Source organism: Scyliorhinus torazame, chromosome 1, assembly GCF_047496885.1.
Source record: "Scyliorhinus torazame isolate Kashiwa2021f chromosome 1, sScyTor2.1, whole genome shotgun sequence".
Lineage (NCBI taxonomy): Eukaryota > Metazoa > Chordata > Chondrichthyes > Carcharhiniformes > Scyliorhinidae > Scyliorhinus > Scyliorhinus torazame.
The window spans coordinates 84,601,625-84,620,332 of NC_092707.1; the positions used below are offsets into that span (position 1 = coordinate 84,601,625).

Sequence of the window (18,708 nt, forward strand, 5' to 3'; positions counted from 1 at the left end):
GGACCTCGGCGCCATGAGGCAGCAGTGCTAACCACTGTGCCGCCCTAATGGGAAGGACGCTTGACCCGTGCGTACCAGGAGATTAGGTAGACCTGGCCAAGCGCCAGGCAGATTTCAATGCAACCGAGGTGGCCCTTTACAACAGCAATGTGAGTTTGGGATGCTGTACCCCAACAAACTCTGGGTGACTTTACAGGGTAAGAAATACTACTTCACCGCACCGGCAGAGGAAGACAATTTTGTGCCCAAATACAGGCTAGGAAGGCAGTGACACCGGCAATGAATTTGTCTCTGGTTTCTTCCGTTGAAAAAGAAGAGACCAATTGCGTGGGATAGATCTGCCTCGTCTTCGGTCTGACTACGAGTCTCAGGAAGGAGGGGGCGAGAGCGGTAAGATAGAGAAAGGGGGAAATGGGGGATGAAGAAATGCAAAATGGTAGGGGAAGGTAAAGATCGCTCCGGAGGGGGGGTCACCACGCTAACAGATGAGCCACACAGGGAAACATGGGTTAGGGGAGGCTGTGGAACAACTCTCGACGGGGAGAGAGTGCCTGGCAGCAGAGGGGAGAGAAAACTCTAGATGGGGGGGATGTTAGGGGGAGAAGACAGAAGCTGGGGGTTGTGGGGGGGGGGGGGGGGGGGGGGTGGAGACTGACAGGGGCCTTGGGGGGGATGGGGGGGGGAGTGCATATGGTCCCAAGGGGAAAGTCGAGCAACAGGGGTGAGGGAAACGCCGGCTACGACAGATCACACATGGCTACAACGGAAACAAGGGTGCCGCAAACAGCCATCTTGGAGGGGCCCCAAACAAAGGGAAACCTTGGGGTGCAGGGGCACATCCACATGGCGGCTAGTTGGCTAGCCCCTGGACAAAAGGAAACCCCGGAGTGCAGGGGCACAGCCAGATGGTGAGTATGGTAACACCAGCCATCTTGGATGGACCACAAACAAAGTGAAACCCCAAACGGAGTGCAAGGGCGCATCCACAAGATAAGTATGGCTGACCCCATAGGATGGAGTGGGGGGCGGGATGGAGACAGAAACCCCCCATCAGAATAGTCACCTAAAATGTCAGGGAACTTAGCGGCCCGCTGAAAAGATCCAGAGTCTTCGCCCATCTGAAAAATCTGAGAGCTGATATTGTCTTCCTCCAAGAGATCCACGTGAGAAAGAGCTGGGTGGGACAGACTTACCAATCGTGCTACGGACGAGGGCCATGGGGATGGTCATACTGCTCAATAAGAGGACGGCATTTACAACGACGAGGATGGTTACAGACCAAGGGGGGCCGTCATGGTTAGTGGTGTCTTGGAAGGGGCACCAGTGGTCTTTGTTAAAGTGTACGCTCCCAACTTGGATGGCACAGAATTCATGAAGAAAACCATGGCAGAATTTCCTTATCATAGGCACACACTGACTTTTCACGGGGAGGACTTTTCAAAAAAAATTAGAGTACCCAATTCATCTTTTTTTCCAATTAAGGGGCAATTTAATGTGGCCAATCCATCTACCTTGCTCATCTTTGGATTGTGGGAGTGAATGTGCAAACTCCGCACGGACTGTAGCCCAGAGTCGGAATCAAACCTGGGATCTCGGCACCATGAGGCAGCAATGCTAACCACTGCGCCACCATGCTGCCCTAAAGGGGAGGGCTTTAACTGCGCACAGGACCCACGGACAAAGAGATCAAACCACAAGTTGGGCAAAGGAATTGAACGCTTTGATGGAACAGATGGGGAAGTGGACCCATGGAGGTACACACACAGGGGAGAAGGAGATCTCCTTCTTCTCTGATGTACACAGGGTATATACCAGGATCGATTTCTTCGTAGTGGGGAAAGTGGTGCTTCCAGGGATAGTAGGAGCACAGTACTCCAGCAACCATAATTTCCGACCATGCTCCAGACTACGTGGATGTGAGGTTGGAAACAGGTCGGGCACAACGCCCCCCATGGAGGCTGAACACAGCCCTCCTGGCCAATAAGGCATTCTGGGAATGGATATCAGAGGCCATAGACCAACAACCAAAAGAGGGAGGTCTCACCCTCCATGTTCTGGGAGGCACTGAAACGATAATATTAAACATAATATTAATATAAGGATTATATTTTATTAAGCGGTGATATGGGAGGGAAATTATTGCAGACAAATAAGAAGAAGAATCTTTATTAGTGTCACAAGTAGGCTTACATTACACTGCAATGAAGTTACTGTGAAAATCCCATAGTCTCCACATTCACAAGATCTACATTCACAAGACCTTTTTCAAAACGATCGAAAAACTAATCATGGTGTTTGTGTGTGGGGGGAGGGGGGGGAGGGATGTGTCCAACCTCCATGTGGGGCGTTGTGCCTGAGGATGCAGAAGAAGGTCCTATAATGGAGAAGTAAATGTGGGAGGCCTGGCCATCCCAAACCTACAGTTCTACCACTGGGCGACCACCGCAGAAAGAGTACGAGGAACTAGGAGCAGAGTGGATAATGGAAGCGTGTTCCTGCATAGGGACAACACCCTGAACCTTAGCCATGGCCGTTCTCCCATTCCCTCCCCCGGCCAAATACTCAAGGAGCCCAGTGGTAAAAGCCATGCTCTGGATGTGGTACCAAATGAGGCAACAATTCAGCCTAACCGAAATGTCCACCATGGCTCTCATCTGTAACAACCACAGGTTCACACCTGCAATATTAGACGTCCCCTTCAAAAAGTGGAGACAGGATCAGGGGACTCTGACGGTTAGGGACATGTACACGGACGATAGAGTAGCGACCCTGGGGGAACTCACGGAGAGGTTTCAGTTACCAAGAGGAAACAACCGAGATACGTTCAGGTCAAAAACTTCCTCCGCAAGGAAACAACATCCTACCCCCAGATCCAGGACACTGGTCAGTAGAAGAGCTGCTGGACGCAGGCAACCTAGGGAAGGGAAACTGTGCGGACATGTACAGGCGGCTGCTGGAGGAGGTACGCTCCCCCCTGGATGAGACAAGAAAAAAATGGGGGGAGGAATTAGGTATAGAGATAGGGGGAGGACTCTGGATCAAAGCTCTGCACAGGACGAACTTCACCTCTAAGTGCACAAGGCTGAGCCTAACACAGCTAAAGGTGGTGCACAGAGCACACTTAACCAAAATTCGAATGAGCGAATTCTTTCCAGGGATGGAGGACAAATGAGAACAGTGCCAGGGAGACCCGGCAAACCACACCCACATGTTCAGGGCATGCCCCAGACTTGTCGGGTACTGGATGGCCTTCTTTCAGGACATATCCAGGATTGTGGGAGTGAGGTTGGAGCCATGCCCAAAAGTGGCGGCCTTCAGGGTATCAGATCAGCCAGAGCTCTTCATGAGGAGGGGGGCCGATAGGGGCCCACACCACGGGACCTGGCAGGTAAGTCGGCTGGGGCGGTCCTCGGGGGGGCACGGGGGGGGGATCCGACCCCGGGGAGGGGGGGGTGGAAGCCACGGTGGCATGGCCCGCGATCGGGGCCCACCAATCTGCGGGCGGGCCTGTTCCGTGGGGGCACTTCTTCCTTCCGTGCCAGCCCCTGTAGGGCTCCGCCATGGCCGGCGCGAAGAGAACCCCCGCGCATGCACCAAACTATGACGGGCGGTCTGCGCATGCGCGGAACCACGGCGGTAGTTCCGCGCATGCACGGGATCACGCCGGCCCTTCGGCACATGCGCGAACTCTTCGGGCATTCACGCGGCCCTTCGGCGCCGGCTGGAGTGGCGCCAACCCCTCTGGCGTCAACCTAGCCCCGGAGAATTCCGCAATTTCGGGGCTGTTGACGCCGGAGTGGTTGACGCCGGTTCTCCCGCCGGCATGGGGACTTCGACCCCCATAAGGGAGAATTCCAATGATCGGGTTGGATTCTGTGCACCCCAACGCCGAAATCGCGGCCGTCACCGGGGCGGAGAATTCATTTCCCCGCATGGAATCGGGACTGGTTCCCCGATTCTCCGGGCCCCGAAAAGCGGCATACTCAGAGAGTACGCCACACCGCATGTCACCTACCTGCAGCCATTGTCAGAGGCCCGCCCCGCCATTCTCCGCCCACAACCGGCCGAAGTCCCAACGCCGTGGATCTAACATTGTCCTGCTGGTCGGGATACTCGCTTGGCAGCTGCAGACTCAGTCCGTGCCACCTTGGTCAGGGGCCGTCCGATCAGAGGACGGGGGGGCCTTATACGTGGCCGGGCAATTTTTGAGCGGGCGGTCAGGGTGGGGCCCGTGGCCGATCGGGGGCAATTTGTTTAGGGTCCAGCTCCGCGGTCCGAGTCCGCCATGGTTTTTACGACGGTGTGGGGACATAGTCTCAAAAACTGAGAATCCAGCCCAAGGATAAGAATTTTTAAATTGAGGTGTCGATGGATTGAGAGCCAGTAGGTGGTAAGCGAACATAGAAGTAGGTAATGGATGAGTGAAACCTGGTATAGACTAAGATAAAGGCAGCTGGGCTTTAGATGAGCTGAAGTTTATGGAAGGTAGAAGATATCTAGTTGGCCAAGGCAGAAATGGAATAGAGAAGTCTGAAGGTAACAAAAGGCATTATATTACCAATAAATTTTATTTCATTATATTTCCAATTAATTTACTTAAGAATTAAGTGCGGTCTGACGTTTTGATGATTTGCTGCTTTTTAAAAATGAAAGAAAGGTTTTGTGGAGGCCCAGGATAGGCCCAGGAACTAAAATATATTTTTAAAGAAAGGCTTTATCCTCATTATCAATGACACAACATCAAAATCTATTTAGGTATGAAGGACAGTGAAGCAGCTCTTATGATAGTATGCTGTAGAACAGGAGCTAAAAAGTTTAGACACGAAGAGCAGATAAAACCTAAAAATATACCACTTATTTCTGCTTGTGAGGAAGAGGAATTGGGGGAATGACTCACATGGCCACATCGATGCCATACACAATGGGAAATTCAGTACAGGGTCTTCTAGGATGCACTGTCATACATTATGCTTCAGACCACAGCAACTGATAATATGAAATGCTGGCATCTGAAGCACAACAACACGATGGTTACCAAAAATTATATCACTGGCCCCAAGGCATCTTAATTACTGTCCAGTGAACAAAATAATTTTTTAAAGTATGTACAGGCCAATGAGAACCATAAAAAGGAATCTCCCTGGAGTTGATTTACATCCCAACATCACTTAAGTGTCAACATGTGCTTTCCTCTGACTCTTCCTCATTTTGTTATTCCAGGTAGAAGCTTCTGAAGAAAAATACATAGCAGGAATCACATACATATTAATGCAGAGATTAGACATGGGAATGGTCAGGACTCATCCCTTTTTTGGGTCATTCCGTTCCTAAGGTATCTCATCAGGTTAAAGATCTGCTGACCTTAACCTTGCCTCTGGCCACATAAAGTTACAAATCATGACACACAAAAATACAATAATATAAAAACAAAATACTGCAGATATTGGAAATCTGAAATAAAACAGCAAATGCTGCAAGTCTGGGAGCCTATGTAAGGCGGGAAACAGAGTTTACATTTTGTGTCTGTCTCACCTCTTCAGAGCTGAAGAGGGGAAGAAATGTGATGGAATTTATGTGGTTTAAGAGGGGGCAAAGCAGATGGAGCAAAATGGAAGGTCAGTGATAGGTGTGAGAGATTGCACAAAGATGTTTAGGGCATAAGGCAAATAAAGTGTTAATGGCAGTGTTAAGGACTGAAGAAGGTGCTGACAGTGGCATTAAAATAGCAGAATGTGTTAATAGAAGAACAAAGGTTCTTTGCTCAATGAAAAATACACTGGTAGAACTTGATGCGTGACTAATTGCTCATGTGTACACTCAAACATATGTCTGCAGCTCTGCTTGCTGACATCCTGCTGCCAGTGAAACTTTGCCAATGTTATTTGAATCCAGAGACTTCTTACAGTGCAGAAGGAGGCCATTCAGCCCATCAAGCTTACACTGATCCTCCAAAAGAGCACTCTATCAAGGCCCACTCCCCCGCTCATTGATCAGGGGCAAACCACCTAATCTGCAAATCTTTGCACACTAAGGGACAATTTGACACGGCCAATCCACCAAACCTGCACATCTTTGGACTGTGGGAAGAAACCGGAGCAACTGGAGGAAACCCACGCAGACACGGGGAGACGGTGCAAACTCCCCAAAGTCACCCATCGCTGGAATCAAACCCAGTTTCCCAGCGATAACCACTGTGCCATCGTGCCACCCATGCAAGGCAGTATGGCAAACCATTTAAGCTCTTTCTAAGCTTCACTCTTTGCATGCACTATTCAGTGTGAATCAGCTATAGTTAGACTGCAGCCAGCACTCATCAGGTGAGATCCCCTTTCCCAAGCTTTCTTACCACGAATACCAAATTGCCAATTTCTGTGACTTTAGTAGCATTAATTGGATATTTGACACTGGATTGCTCCACACCAATGATAAATTGAAGCATTAATGAATTATACCTGAAACATGATGGAAAACAAATTTTGTAAACAGCATATCAGAGCCCAGCCAGGATCTATATTAAGGTAAAGGAAGGCAATTTTAAAAAATGGAGTACTTTCAAAAGAAAGGATGCTGTATAGTAAGTCTGAACAATGATCATTATTTAATATGCTGCCTGTATCCTAAGGATTAGTACTACTCTCCATATGTCAATAAGTTCAGGAACTTTCTTAGAAATGCATAAAATGTGATAAGCAGACTTGCTGTCAATATTGAATTATGTACTTGTGTGTTAGATTACTAATAATGGCAAATGATATTTACTCACTTCAGTAAAGAATATATTAATAAATGCAGCTGCAATACAGTACATGGTTTTGAGTTTGGTAAAATCCCAGATGGGATTGGCTAAAGGCCAATAGTTTAGCGGTTTTCCTGCTTCAAATCTTACAGGTCTTTGCTTCTGAAGGGCATTTTAATCCTGCACAGACAGCGGTTATTGAAAATAAAATGCAGTTTTGAATTATTTCCTAAATTTTTAATGAATACTTTTTCACACAACATTGGAAACAAATGTTATAAGCCATACTCCTTATCCTGTTGTAGATTGCGTTCAACCTTCCAAACCGTTATCGGGCAAATTAACCAGAAATAACATTGACTGCTGGGGAACTCCACTACAAGCCTTCCTCCAGTCTGAAAAACATTCATTAACTCTCCGTTCACTCAACCAACTTCGCATTCATGTTGCTACTGTCCCTTTTATTCCTTGAGCTATAACTTTGCTGACAAGTCTGCTGTGCAGCACTTTATCAAATGCCTTCTGGAAGTCCATGTACACCAGCGTTACCCTCATCAACCTTCTGTGTTACCTCATCAAAAACTCCAAGTTAATTAAACATAATTTTCCCTTAACAGATCTGTGCTAGCTTTCCAATAAGCTGCGATTGCCCAAGTGACTATCAATTTAGTCCCAAATTATCATTTCTAGAAACTTCACAACCACCAAAGTCAAAGGCTGGATTCTCTGCCGTGCGCCACCAGTAGTGGAGATCCCTCTGCGGCGGAGAATCCAGTATTGGGGAAAAAATGGGATCGCCACCAATCCATTTCCAATGCTCCGGCCCCACACTGGCGTTGGGGGAGGATGCAAATGGTCTTTAAGACCCATTTGCATCCTATTAACAGGGCGATCACCATATTCTCCGGTCTCTCATGATTCTCCGGCCCAGGGATTACGTGGGTGAGAATTAGTGCAGGTCCTGACAAGCGTGTACCTGATGTGGTGGACCAAGGGGTAACTCTTCAAGGAAGTTGCCCCAAGGTCCATCGGAGGGCCACCCTCCTGCCCATAATGCAAGATCTGTCCACCCCACCACTATCAAAGACCCCTAATTAAAGAGGCCCCCACCAGAGACCCTATAATTAAAGAGACCACCCAGAAACTCCTCCCCACAGAGACCCCCTAATTAAAGAGACCTCCTTCCCCCACAGACCCTCTAGGATGTAGCACTAGCAATTCCAAGTGCTCTGGCACCACCCCTGAGTCTAAGGAAGACAAGGAAATTATGGCAATTTCCTTTCTCACTTTCCTTGTATCGTTGGATGTATTCTATTGTTACGACACTCTGGGCAAGTGCTTGGTCAATTCCAGCCCCACAGACCCCACAGACCCCGGAGTCCCAACATATGTGAATTAACCAACAATTTGTGTATTTTCCTAAGAACTAGAAGGCGTAGGAGAACTTCCCAAAGGTTTTCTGGAATTGGCTGGACTTTCTTTCTGCCTGTCTCAAGAAACAGCATTATTATGAGTTAGAAGGATGTGGGAGCGTAATACGTCTGCTTATGGAACAAGCAGCACGGTAGCACAAGTGGATAGCACTGTGGCTTCACAACGCCAGGGTCCCACGTTCGATTCCCCGCTGGGTCACTGTCTGCACATTCTCCCCGTGTCTGCGTGTGTTTCCTCCGGGTGCTCCGGTTTCCTCCCACAGTCCAAAGACGTGCAGGTTAGGTTGGCCATGATAAATTGCCCTTCCTGACCAAAAAGGTTAGGAGGGTTACGGGGATAGGGCGGAAGTGAGGGCTTAAGTGGGACGGTGCAGACTCGATGGGCCGAATTGCCTCTTTCTGCACTGTATGATCTATGTTTTAAGCTTGATGAGTCTAATGATCTTTTGTCACCTGTTTTCTCATCTGGTCATACTGAACTTTTACCTTTTTCTTATTGTTGCACAGATGAGCCTTGCATGTTCCTGCAAAAACATCATCTGGATGCATGAGATCACCTTGGAAATGTAACCCAAACCGATCCGGTCAATAATAAGAGCTCAAATTAGTTGTACATCCCTGTGGGGCATGTACTGTGCTGGTGGAGGAAAAGTTCCAATTTTGGAAGAGCAGTGTTTTAATGAATACTTGGCCGGTATTTGAGAGGTGGCCATCTTGGATTCAGTTCTCACATCTTCCATCTTTTTTTTTCATAGGAATGTGGGTGTCGTTGATTAGTCCAGTATTTGTTACCCATCCCTAATTGTCCTTGAGAAGGTGGCGGTAAGCTGCCTTCTTGAGCCACTGCAGTCTTTGTGGTGTAGGTATACCCACAGTGTTGTTATGGAAGGAATTCCAAGACTTTGACCGAGCAACAATGAAGGAACAGCCAATGTATTTCCAAGTCAGGATGGTCTGTGACTTGGACAGGTTCTTTCTGGTGGTGGCGTTCCTGTGCATTTGCTGGTCTTTTCCATCTAGGTGGCAGAGATCACAGGTTTGGAAGGTGCTGGTCTGGAAGATTCTTTTGCCTCCAGGTGTAAATATAACTCTAGATGACCTTGCTGTAGACCATCTCACAGTCCAAAGACGTGCAGGTTAGGTGGATTGGCCATGATAATTTGCCCTTAGTGTCCAAAAAAGGCTAGGTGGGGTTATGGGGATAGGGTGGAGATGTGGGCTTAAGCAGGGTGCTCTTTCCAAGGGCCGGTGCAGACTCGATGGGCTGAATGGCTTCCTTTTGCATTATAAATTCTACTATTCTATGAACAAAGGAGTGGACAATAAGGTGGGAGCAAGCAAATAGAAGCTCTAATTGCCAAGAAAAGACACTCAAAGAGAAAAGCTTGCCGGAAACCTTTCTCGAGATGGTTGTTGACTTGACAGAAGTATAAAGAGATTCAATTGCAGAGTATGGCGATGTATTGGCTGAAGCATGGAGTAAGGTGGACCGTTTGATATTATATAGAAGTCAGTCACATTCAGTGAAGAACAGAAAATATATAGGTCCAGGTGTTTCTGGGTGACATTTCGGTTTTAGCTTTTCATCTAGCTAGCCCAGCATGTGAAAATTAACATTCCAGTTTTGGTTTTGGGAGTTGAGAGTAACATTGAATTTTGAATCCTGGATTATGCCCCCAACTACTATCTAACCTCAAGACTGCTCCCTGACTGCCCTCCAAACAGCCCCCTCTGACTACTGCCCTGACTACCCCTCAAACACCCTCCAAGCCCCAACTACCCGACTGCCTCCCAACACGCCCACCACCCCAACTAATCCCTCATCTCATTCCATTACTACCCCCCCCCAATTCCCCCACGCCCATCCCATAACTGGCCACCAGACACCCCCCCTACTAATCAACCTACAACCACCATTAACCATCCAACCGTCCCGCTGACCACCCTAACCTTCTCCCTTACCTCTCAAAGTGGCTGGACCTTTAGAACTACCTGCTTTACAGCAGCTAGTGCTGTAAAATGGGGGCGGGATACTCTTTCCACTGACTCTGCTGCACTCAACTAAGAGGATTCCTGCACTACGCGATTCTCAGCCGGACCAAGTCAAAAGGTTGGGTGAGAAAGGTGCAGATTCATTTCAGTATAAGTAAATCAAAGCGGAGTGGCAATCTGACCATGTTTGTCATTCCATGGATATTGTGGCCCGTAGTACTTAATGGAATACTACAGCTTTACAACATTAGTTAAATATAATCAAATTGGAAATGTATATCTCTGCAAACAGAAATAATCAATGCATTACGCATCAGTATTTTATACATGTAAACAGCAACACAACGTGATACTAACATTGCACCGAATACCTCTGTAATTCCCTGTCGAAGTTTAAACATAAGAGAAATTTGCATGAAAGCATATTTGTCTACCTTAAATAAGAACTTCAATATTGGGATTAGGTTTTATGTATGCTCAGCACAAGAAAAAAACTTTTTCTTCAAAATGACATGCACTTTATGGGCAGAATTAAAATTTCCCCCCAAGGCGGGGAGAGAGTAAAATTGAACGGATGGGATTCCCCCCCCATGCAGGAACCCGCCCGCCAGATGATTTCACGCTTGGGCGGATAGGGCCTGGGGCGGGAATCCTGCCCATTCACCTATTAAGGCCCTTAAATGGCCACTTCATGGTCTTATTCTGCCCAGCCTCAATTTTGAGTAGGGTGGGAAAGTGACATTTAAATTGTTCCCCATCTCGGGCAGGAAATGGGGAGGGTGGGTGTGGGGTGGTGGTGGGGCTTCTCATCTGAAGGCTCCCACAGAATTGGGGCACTTGCCCCGACAGGACATTGGGGCCAGGATTTTCCTTTCCAGGGACTAAGTCCCCAAGCCAGCGGGAAAACCGGCGTCAACGACTCCGGCGTCAACGGGCCCCCAAGGTGAGAAATTCTCACCTGTCTCGGGGACTAGGTGGACGCCAGAGGGGTTGGTGCCGCTCCAGCCGGCGCCGAAGGGACTGTTCACACATGCGCCAAAGGGCCGGCGTGATCTCACGCATGCGCGGAACCTCCGACATGTTTCGCCGTATGCCAGCATATTTGTCTACCTTAAATAAGAACTTCAATATTGGGATTAGGCTTTATGTATCTCGGCACAATAAAAAAACTTTTTAAAAAACGACATGCACTTTATGGGCAGAATTTAAATTTCACCCTAAGGCGGGGAGAGCATAAAATTGAACGGATGTGACTCCCCCCACCCCCGCAGTGACTCCCCCCACCCCCACAGGCAGAGCGTTGCAGTATCGCTTATGGCCACTGCAGTCCTGTACCTGGCAGGGTTGATCAGCTGTCCGTCAATGGGCGAGACTTCCTTCCAAGGGCTGAAGTGAGCGTTAAATGGCAGTATGAGTTTGAGAGTCAGAGGCTGTGCAGAAGGCGTAGATTCTTAGGATGGCAAGCAGCAACTGCTCACCATCCTTAAAGTTCTACCCATGTCCTTTTAAATAAAAAAAAGAGTGTGCGAAACATAAGAATTTTTTGACGACAGCAAGAAAAATGTCCTAGAGCCTGCTTACTGTGAACAATGCATGACTCAGATGTGTTGACGCCTAGAATCCGAGAACAGCAAACACGTGAGGAATGATAATGTCAGATCAGAAACTCCAAGTGAAAAAAAAGACACAAAAAACAAATTTGATGTGAATTAATTTAGTTCCAGCAACTTACAAAACTAAACATGCTGCAAAATATAATATATATATATATAATCTTTATTGGTGTCACAAGTAGGCTTACATTAACACTGCAATAAAGTTACTGTGAAAATCCCCTAGTCACCGCACTCCGGCGCCTGTTCGGGTACACTGAGGGAGAATTCACAATGTCCAATTCACCTAACAAGCTCATCTTTCGTGACTTATGGGAGGAAACCGGAGCACCCACAGGAAATCCACACAGACACGGGGAGAATGTGCAGACTCCGCACAGCCAGTGACCCAAGCCATTAAAACGAGATGTTAACAACCCAGTAATAAAAGTAATTCACCACGACCAACACTGATATTTAAATCAATTTACTGAAACTACAAAAGAGTGAAAAAAGAGTAGAGGCACGTTGTACAAAATGCTTAATCTCTCTAATACGATACTGAATTTCCCTGATTTATGTTTCCAGAGATTGCAGATACATTTACTGAGTAGCTGCATGCTGAATCCTGCCAGGAAGCACGTTGTTTGTATTCCATGGCTCCAAATCAAAGTCTTGCAGCCTGGAAAGTGCTCTGTGAATGCTTGCTTATACTGTAGCCTTACCCCAAGCAGTGCAAGTATACCTCCACCAGGAGGGTCTTCCTGCTACTAGGCTATGGAATCATTTTGGAAACCAAGTAATAAAGGAAGCAAACGCAGCAGTATAAAGAAAACCTTTAGACAAAAAATCAAATAAAAAAAATTAAGCTTTCAGAAACACCAAATGTCTTCATGAAATTACGACCTATAAATTACCACAAATGGCTCAGCCTTGAAGCTGGTCTTTTAGACTTTAGCTTTTATTTGGTGGGTAAATGAAGTTATTCTCACACAAATGCTATTGAAAATACAGCAAATAAATGCAAAATTAATTTGTCTCTTTGATCGGAAATCCTGAAAGTTTAATGTAGGGAACAGCTTCAGTTTAGTGGCATGGTGGCACAGTGGTTACCACTGCTGCCTCCCAGCGCCAGGGAGCCAAGTTCAATTCCTTGTTGCCCTTCAGACCCTCATCATTCACGCGAGTGCTTTGTTCGAAATATCTAACAACAGGATGATAACTACGGAGTCTAATCCTGTCCACAACTGTTAGGCCCACACACAGGAAAGGAGCAATTTTCAAAGTCCCAAATGTTACTTTCAATATTCACCCACCAGTGAAATACAGGAACAGAAGCAGGCCACTCATTCCCTCTAGCCAGTCCCACCATTTAATTAGATCTTGACTGATCTACAGCTCACCCCGATCCACCCACCTTGGTCCCAAAATCCTTCACACCCTTGCCCAATAAAAATTTATAAATCTCAGTTTGAATTTTCAATTGGCCGAGTGTTAACACGCTTTTTTGAGGAGAGCCCCAGATCTGAAATATCATTTATGTGAATAAGTACTTTCTTTTTAAAAATAAATTAGAGTAGCCAATTCGTATTTTCCAATTAAGGGGCAATTTAGCGTGGCCAATCCACCTACCCTGCACATCTTTGGGTTGTGGGGGTGAAACCCACGCAAACACGGGGAGAATGTGCAAACTCCACATGGACAGTGACCCAGAGCCGGGATCGAACCTGGGACCTCGGCACCATGAGGCAACAGGGCTAACCCACTGCACCACCGTGCTGCCCATGAATAAGTACTTTCTGACATCATCCCTGTAAGATGGCTCTAATTGAAGGTTACGCCCTTTTGTTTTGGATTCTCCCACCAGAATAAATAGTTGCTCTCTGTGGTATTATCAGGTATTGCAGTACCCGAGAGGCTGAAGACCATTGGTTCAACCTAGGAGTTTACCATTGGCTGTTTTGTATGTAGCTCCGCCCTGACAGGCGGGGTATAAGAACCGGTGCCGTCCCAGCAGCCCTCATTCTGTACCGAAGCTGCTGGGGAACAGTCTATTAAAGCCTTCAGTTATGTTACTACCTCGTTTTAATAGTAATCGATCGTGCATCAATTTAATAGATTAATACTTAACCTGAAAGGTTGGATCTCCGAATCAAGCCGGAGTGTCTGCAACTCAGTCCCCACACGGAGAACTCGGCGGCGATCTTCAAGCACTGGCTGGCGTGCTTTAAAGGCTACCTCGAGACGGCCGGAGGCACACCCTCAGGGGAGCAGAAACTGCATCTCCTGCACTCAAGGGTAAGCCCTGGGATCTACACCCTCATCGAGGTGGCGGAGGACTTCGATGCAGCGATCGAACTGTTAAATGGACATTATATCCGCCTTGTAAATCAGGTCTACGCACATCACCTGCTTGCAACAAGACGGCAAAGCCCCAAGGAATCGTTGGAGGAGTTCTACCGCGCGCTACTGGTGATGGGCAGAAACTGTGGCTGCCCGCAAGTTTCGGGGAGCGAGCACACGGAACACCTAATCCGGGATGCCTTCGTAGCAGGTATGAGCTCCTCAGAGATCCGCCAGCGGCTCTTAGAAAAAGACACCCTGGGACTAAGAGAGGCACGGGCCCTGGCAGGGTCCATGGACGTTGCCTCCAGAAACGTGCAATCCTATGTGCCCAACCGCACAGCGGCCCCTGGGCTGCGTGGCATCCCGCAGCGGCAGCCCCACAGACTTTCCCCGTGTCCCCGCAGGCCTGCGCTGTAAGACGGCCCGTTAACTCCGCGGGCCCCGCTGTTTCTTCTGCGGGCAGGCGAAGCACCCCCGCCAACGCTGCCCGGCCCGCACCTCCACCTAAAAAGGGTGCGGCAAGAAGGGCTATTTTGTGGGGGTCTGCCAGGCACGAGCGGCGGCCGCGGTCTCCAGCGGCGACTCCGGACCGCCGCAGCAATCTTCTCTTCGGGCCCCAGGCGGCCAGCATTCACCGCCACCCCCCTACCCTAGGGCCACGTGCCGCCCACGGACGCAGCCATCTTGTTCCTCGAACACCATGCTGGACGGATGGGCGCCGCCATTTTGTCCATCCCCGACCACCATGTGCAACCCATGGGAGACGCCATCTTGGATGGGGCCCCAGGACCCCAGCCCGACCGACTACACGCTGCCCGATCAAAACCCGCAACTACTTCATCTGGCCTCGGTGACTCTGGACCAAAATCGACCACGGACACTCTCAACAGCAATGACGACGGTCTTCATCAATGGCCACGAGACGTTCTGCCTATCGACTCTGGGAGCACGGAGAGCTTTATACACCCCGTCACGGTAAGGCGCTGTTCACTTGTTACCCACCCTGTAAACCAAAGAATCTCCCTGGCCTGCGGTTCAGTGGAGATAAAGGGGTTCTGCTTAGCAAACCTCACGGTCCAAGACAAAGACAAACCTCAATCCACCATTGTCAACATGGTTTTATGAACGGTAAGTCATGCTTGACAAACTTGCTTGAGATGTTTGCGGATGTAACCAGCAAGGTGAATAATGGGGAACTTGTGGATGTAGTACATCTAGACTTTCAGAAGGCGTTTGACAGGGTGCCACATAAAAGACTGATCCAGAAGGTGAGATTGCAGGGGATTGGGGGTAGAGTACTAGATTGGATTGAGGATTGGCTGACTGACAGAAAGCAGAGGGTTGGGGTAAATGGGTCCTTCTCTGGATGGCAAACTGTAACTAGCGGGCTGCCACAGGGGTCAGTCCTCGGACCTCAACTATTTACAATCTATAGAAATGATCTGCAAGCAGTGACAGAGTGTAACATAGCAAAATTTGCGAATTATACTGAAATAGGTGGGAGAGCAGGCAGGGAAGAGGGGAAAAAAATGTTACAGACTGATATAGGTAGGCTGTTGCAGGATCGATAAGTGCTAGATTGATTGATACTGTGTGGTCCATCTGATTTCATTCCTTATTGACTTTTCTCTTGTTGTTTTGATACAACCAAGTGGCTTGCTAGGCCAGTTCAGAGGGTATTTAAATGGCAACCACATTACTGTGATTCCAGTGTCACATGTAGGTCAGACCACGTAAGGACTGCAGATCTCCTTGCCTAAAAGGGAAGATTCTTTACCACAGGACGTCAGTGAATCAGATAGGTTTTTACAATAATCACCAATGGTTTCATGCCCACCATTACTTCCAGATTTATTAATGGAATTAAAATTCCACCAGCTGTCCCCAGAGAATTGCCTAGGCCTCTGGATTACTAGTGCAGTGACATTACCACTATGCCATCGCCTCCCCTTATTATGTGGCAGAATTCACAGCACAAATCACAGGTGTAGGTTGCTGAGGAAAGATTTGCAGATGTCAGCGTAGCAACTTACTATACTTTTTGTGGGTACATACATGCCATGTGTGCCAGCTAGTTTCAGCACTATCAGTTGGTAGCACTCTCACTACCGAGTCATCAGGTTCTGGGTTCAACTCCCACTCCAGAACTTGAGCCCAGAAAAATCAAGACTGACCTTCCAGTGGAGTGTTAAGGGAGTGTGTCCTTTAGATGAGACCCAGCCTGCCCTCTCAGGTGAATGCGAAAGAACACAAGGCCTATTTTGAGGCAGAGCCCTGTGTCCTGGTCAATATTTATCCCTCAAATCGACATCACGAAAACAGATTATCTGGTCATCATTATATTGCTGCCTGTGAGAGGTTGCTGTGTACAAAATGGCTCCTGTTTTTCCAACATCACAACAGTGACTGCAGTTCAAAAAATCTTAATTGGCTAGAAAGCGCTTTGAGATGTCTGATGGTCATGAAAAGCACTATAAAAATGCAAGTTGTTTTTTCCTATTTCATTGCGGTATTAAAGCAATGCAAGCACATACCATGGCTATTTTGAATCCAAAGCCTGGTTCTCCCAAGATGTTGTCCTTTGGAAGTCTGCAGTCTTCAAAAATCAGATTTGTGGTAGATGATGCTCTAATTCCCAATTTGTCTTCTTTCTTTCCCAAAGATAGTCCTGGGGTAGGCATCGGAACCAAAAATGCACTTATTCCCTGTAGACACAACACAAGCAAACCATGTTAGATAAACTGGAATAAAAGTGGAATGTATTTTCATTAAAACATTTAAAACGTTTTATAAATTGGCACATACACCTATCCTGAAGCAACCATTCAACTGGAGCTACTTATTCTAACCCATTACCCTGTCCTTTTCATATACTTCATTTTTAAAAATAAATTTAGAGCATCCAATTTCTTTTTTCCAATTAAGGGGCAATTTAGCATGGTCAATCCACCTATCCTGCACATCATTTGGGTTGTGGGGGTGAAACCCACACATTCACGGGGAAAATGTGCAAACTCCACACGGACAATGATATACTTCATTTTTACACACTTACCAAATTCCATGTTAAATAATGCTATAGTGTCCACCTCAACAGTAACTTGTGGCAACCCATTCATAGGGACATAGCAAGCCGGTTCTGTTATTCAATTATATTGTTTCAGATTGATACTTCAACTCTATTTGTCTGCTTTTTGTCCAGATTCCTTGGTAGCCTGGCCTACCGACCTAAGCCTTGACATTTTCAATTGGTGATCCATAGCCTTTTTGGGCAAAATTTGAATTAGGAAGAAGCCACGCAATGACTAGTAACTGAGATGCCCAAGTTACAGTCCTGGGGACATGGGTTCAAATCCCACCATGGCAGCTGGTGGAATTTGGGAAGGAAATCTGCTGTCCTTAACCGGTCTGGCCTACTTGTGACTCCAGACTCACAGCAATGTGGTCAACTCTTAACTGTCCCTCTGAAATGGCCTAACAAGTCACCCTATTCAAGGGAAATTAGGGATGGGCAACAAATGCCCACATCCTTGCCAAACCCACATCTCATGAAAAAATAAAACAACCTATCATGCCTGTGCTAGCTCTTTGAAAGACTTATTTACTTAATCTCACTCCCCTGCAAATCTTTCCAGTTCAAGTATTCATCCAATTTCCTTTTGAAATTTACCATTGGATCTGTTTTCACTACCCTTCCAGGCAGTGCATTTAGTCTATAGAAACCCGCTGCGTGAATTATACAGCAGAAGACAGTAAGCCAAGCTTAATCATGGTCCATTCCAATGGAAGTCCCTGGATGCCAATGCCCTTTAAGGGCATGTTGCTTGAAGGAAGAGGATACCCAAGTCCAGGTTAGTAATATACATAATAGTAGCTGCGTATCTATTTCTGATCCCTGGGGAATGCCACTATGTACTTCCCATCTGCCCAGGACCTATAATCTCTGCTTTCTCTCCCTTAGTCAATTGTATACCCATGCAGCCACTGCTCCTTTAATCCATGAACTTCATTTTTGCTCAATAGTGTGGCACTTTATCAAATCCCCTTTGAAAGTCCAAATACAAACCATATGAACCCTCATTATAACCCTCTCTATTACTTCATCCAAGAATATTTGGTGGGGGTGAGAGGGGAAGTTAGTTCCAGATTTCAACTGCCTTTTGCAAAAACGTGCTTCCCTTTTCACTGCTAGATAGACCAGCATCAATTTTAAATTATGCTCTTTTGTCCTGGGTGACCTGACCAGAGGAAATAATGGTGGCACAGTGGTTAGCATTGCTGCCTCGCGGCGCCATGGACCCGGGTTCAATTCCGGCCTTCATAGATTATCATAGAATTTACAGTGCAGAAGGAGGCCATTCAGCCCATCGAGTCTGCACCGGCTCTTGGAAAGAGCACCCCACCCAAGGTCAACACCTCCACCCTATCCCCACAACCCAGCAACCCCACCCAACACCAAGGGCAATTTTGGACACTAAGGCAATTTATCATGGCCGATCCACCTAACCTGCACATCTTTGGACTGTGGGAGGAAACCGGAACACCCGGAGGAAACCCACGCACACACGGGGCGGATGTGCAGACTCCGCACAGACAGTGACCCAAGCCG

General features: G+C 47.4%; 1 protein-coding gene across 3 annotated transcripts in view; it reads right to left on the reverse strand.

Annotated features, from left to right (window-relative positions):
- The window catches only part of acads (acyl-CoA dehydrogenase short chain), a 252,716-nt gene that overhangs the window by 120,462 nt on the left and 113,546 nt on the right, over positions 1–18,708 (reverse strand). For all 3 annotated transcript variants that reach the window (XM_072497358.1, XM_072497349.1, XM_072497343.1), the window contains exon 6: positions 16,634–16,804. In XM_072497358.1, coding sequence (XP_072353459.1) covers positions 16,634–16,804 — 171 coding nt within the window. The remainder of the gene's footprint in view (positions 1–16,633; positions 16,805–18,708) is intronic.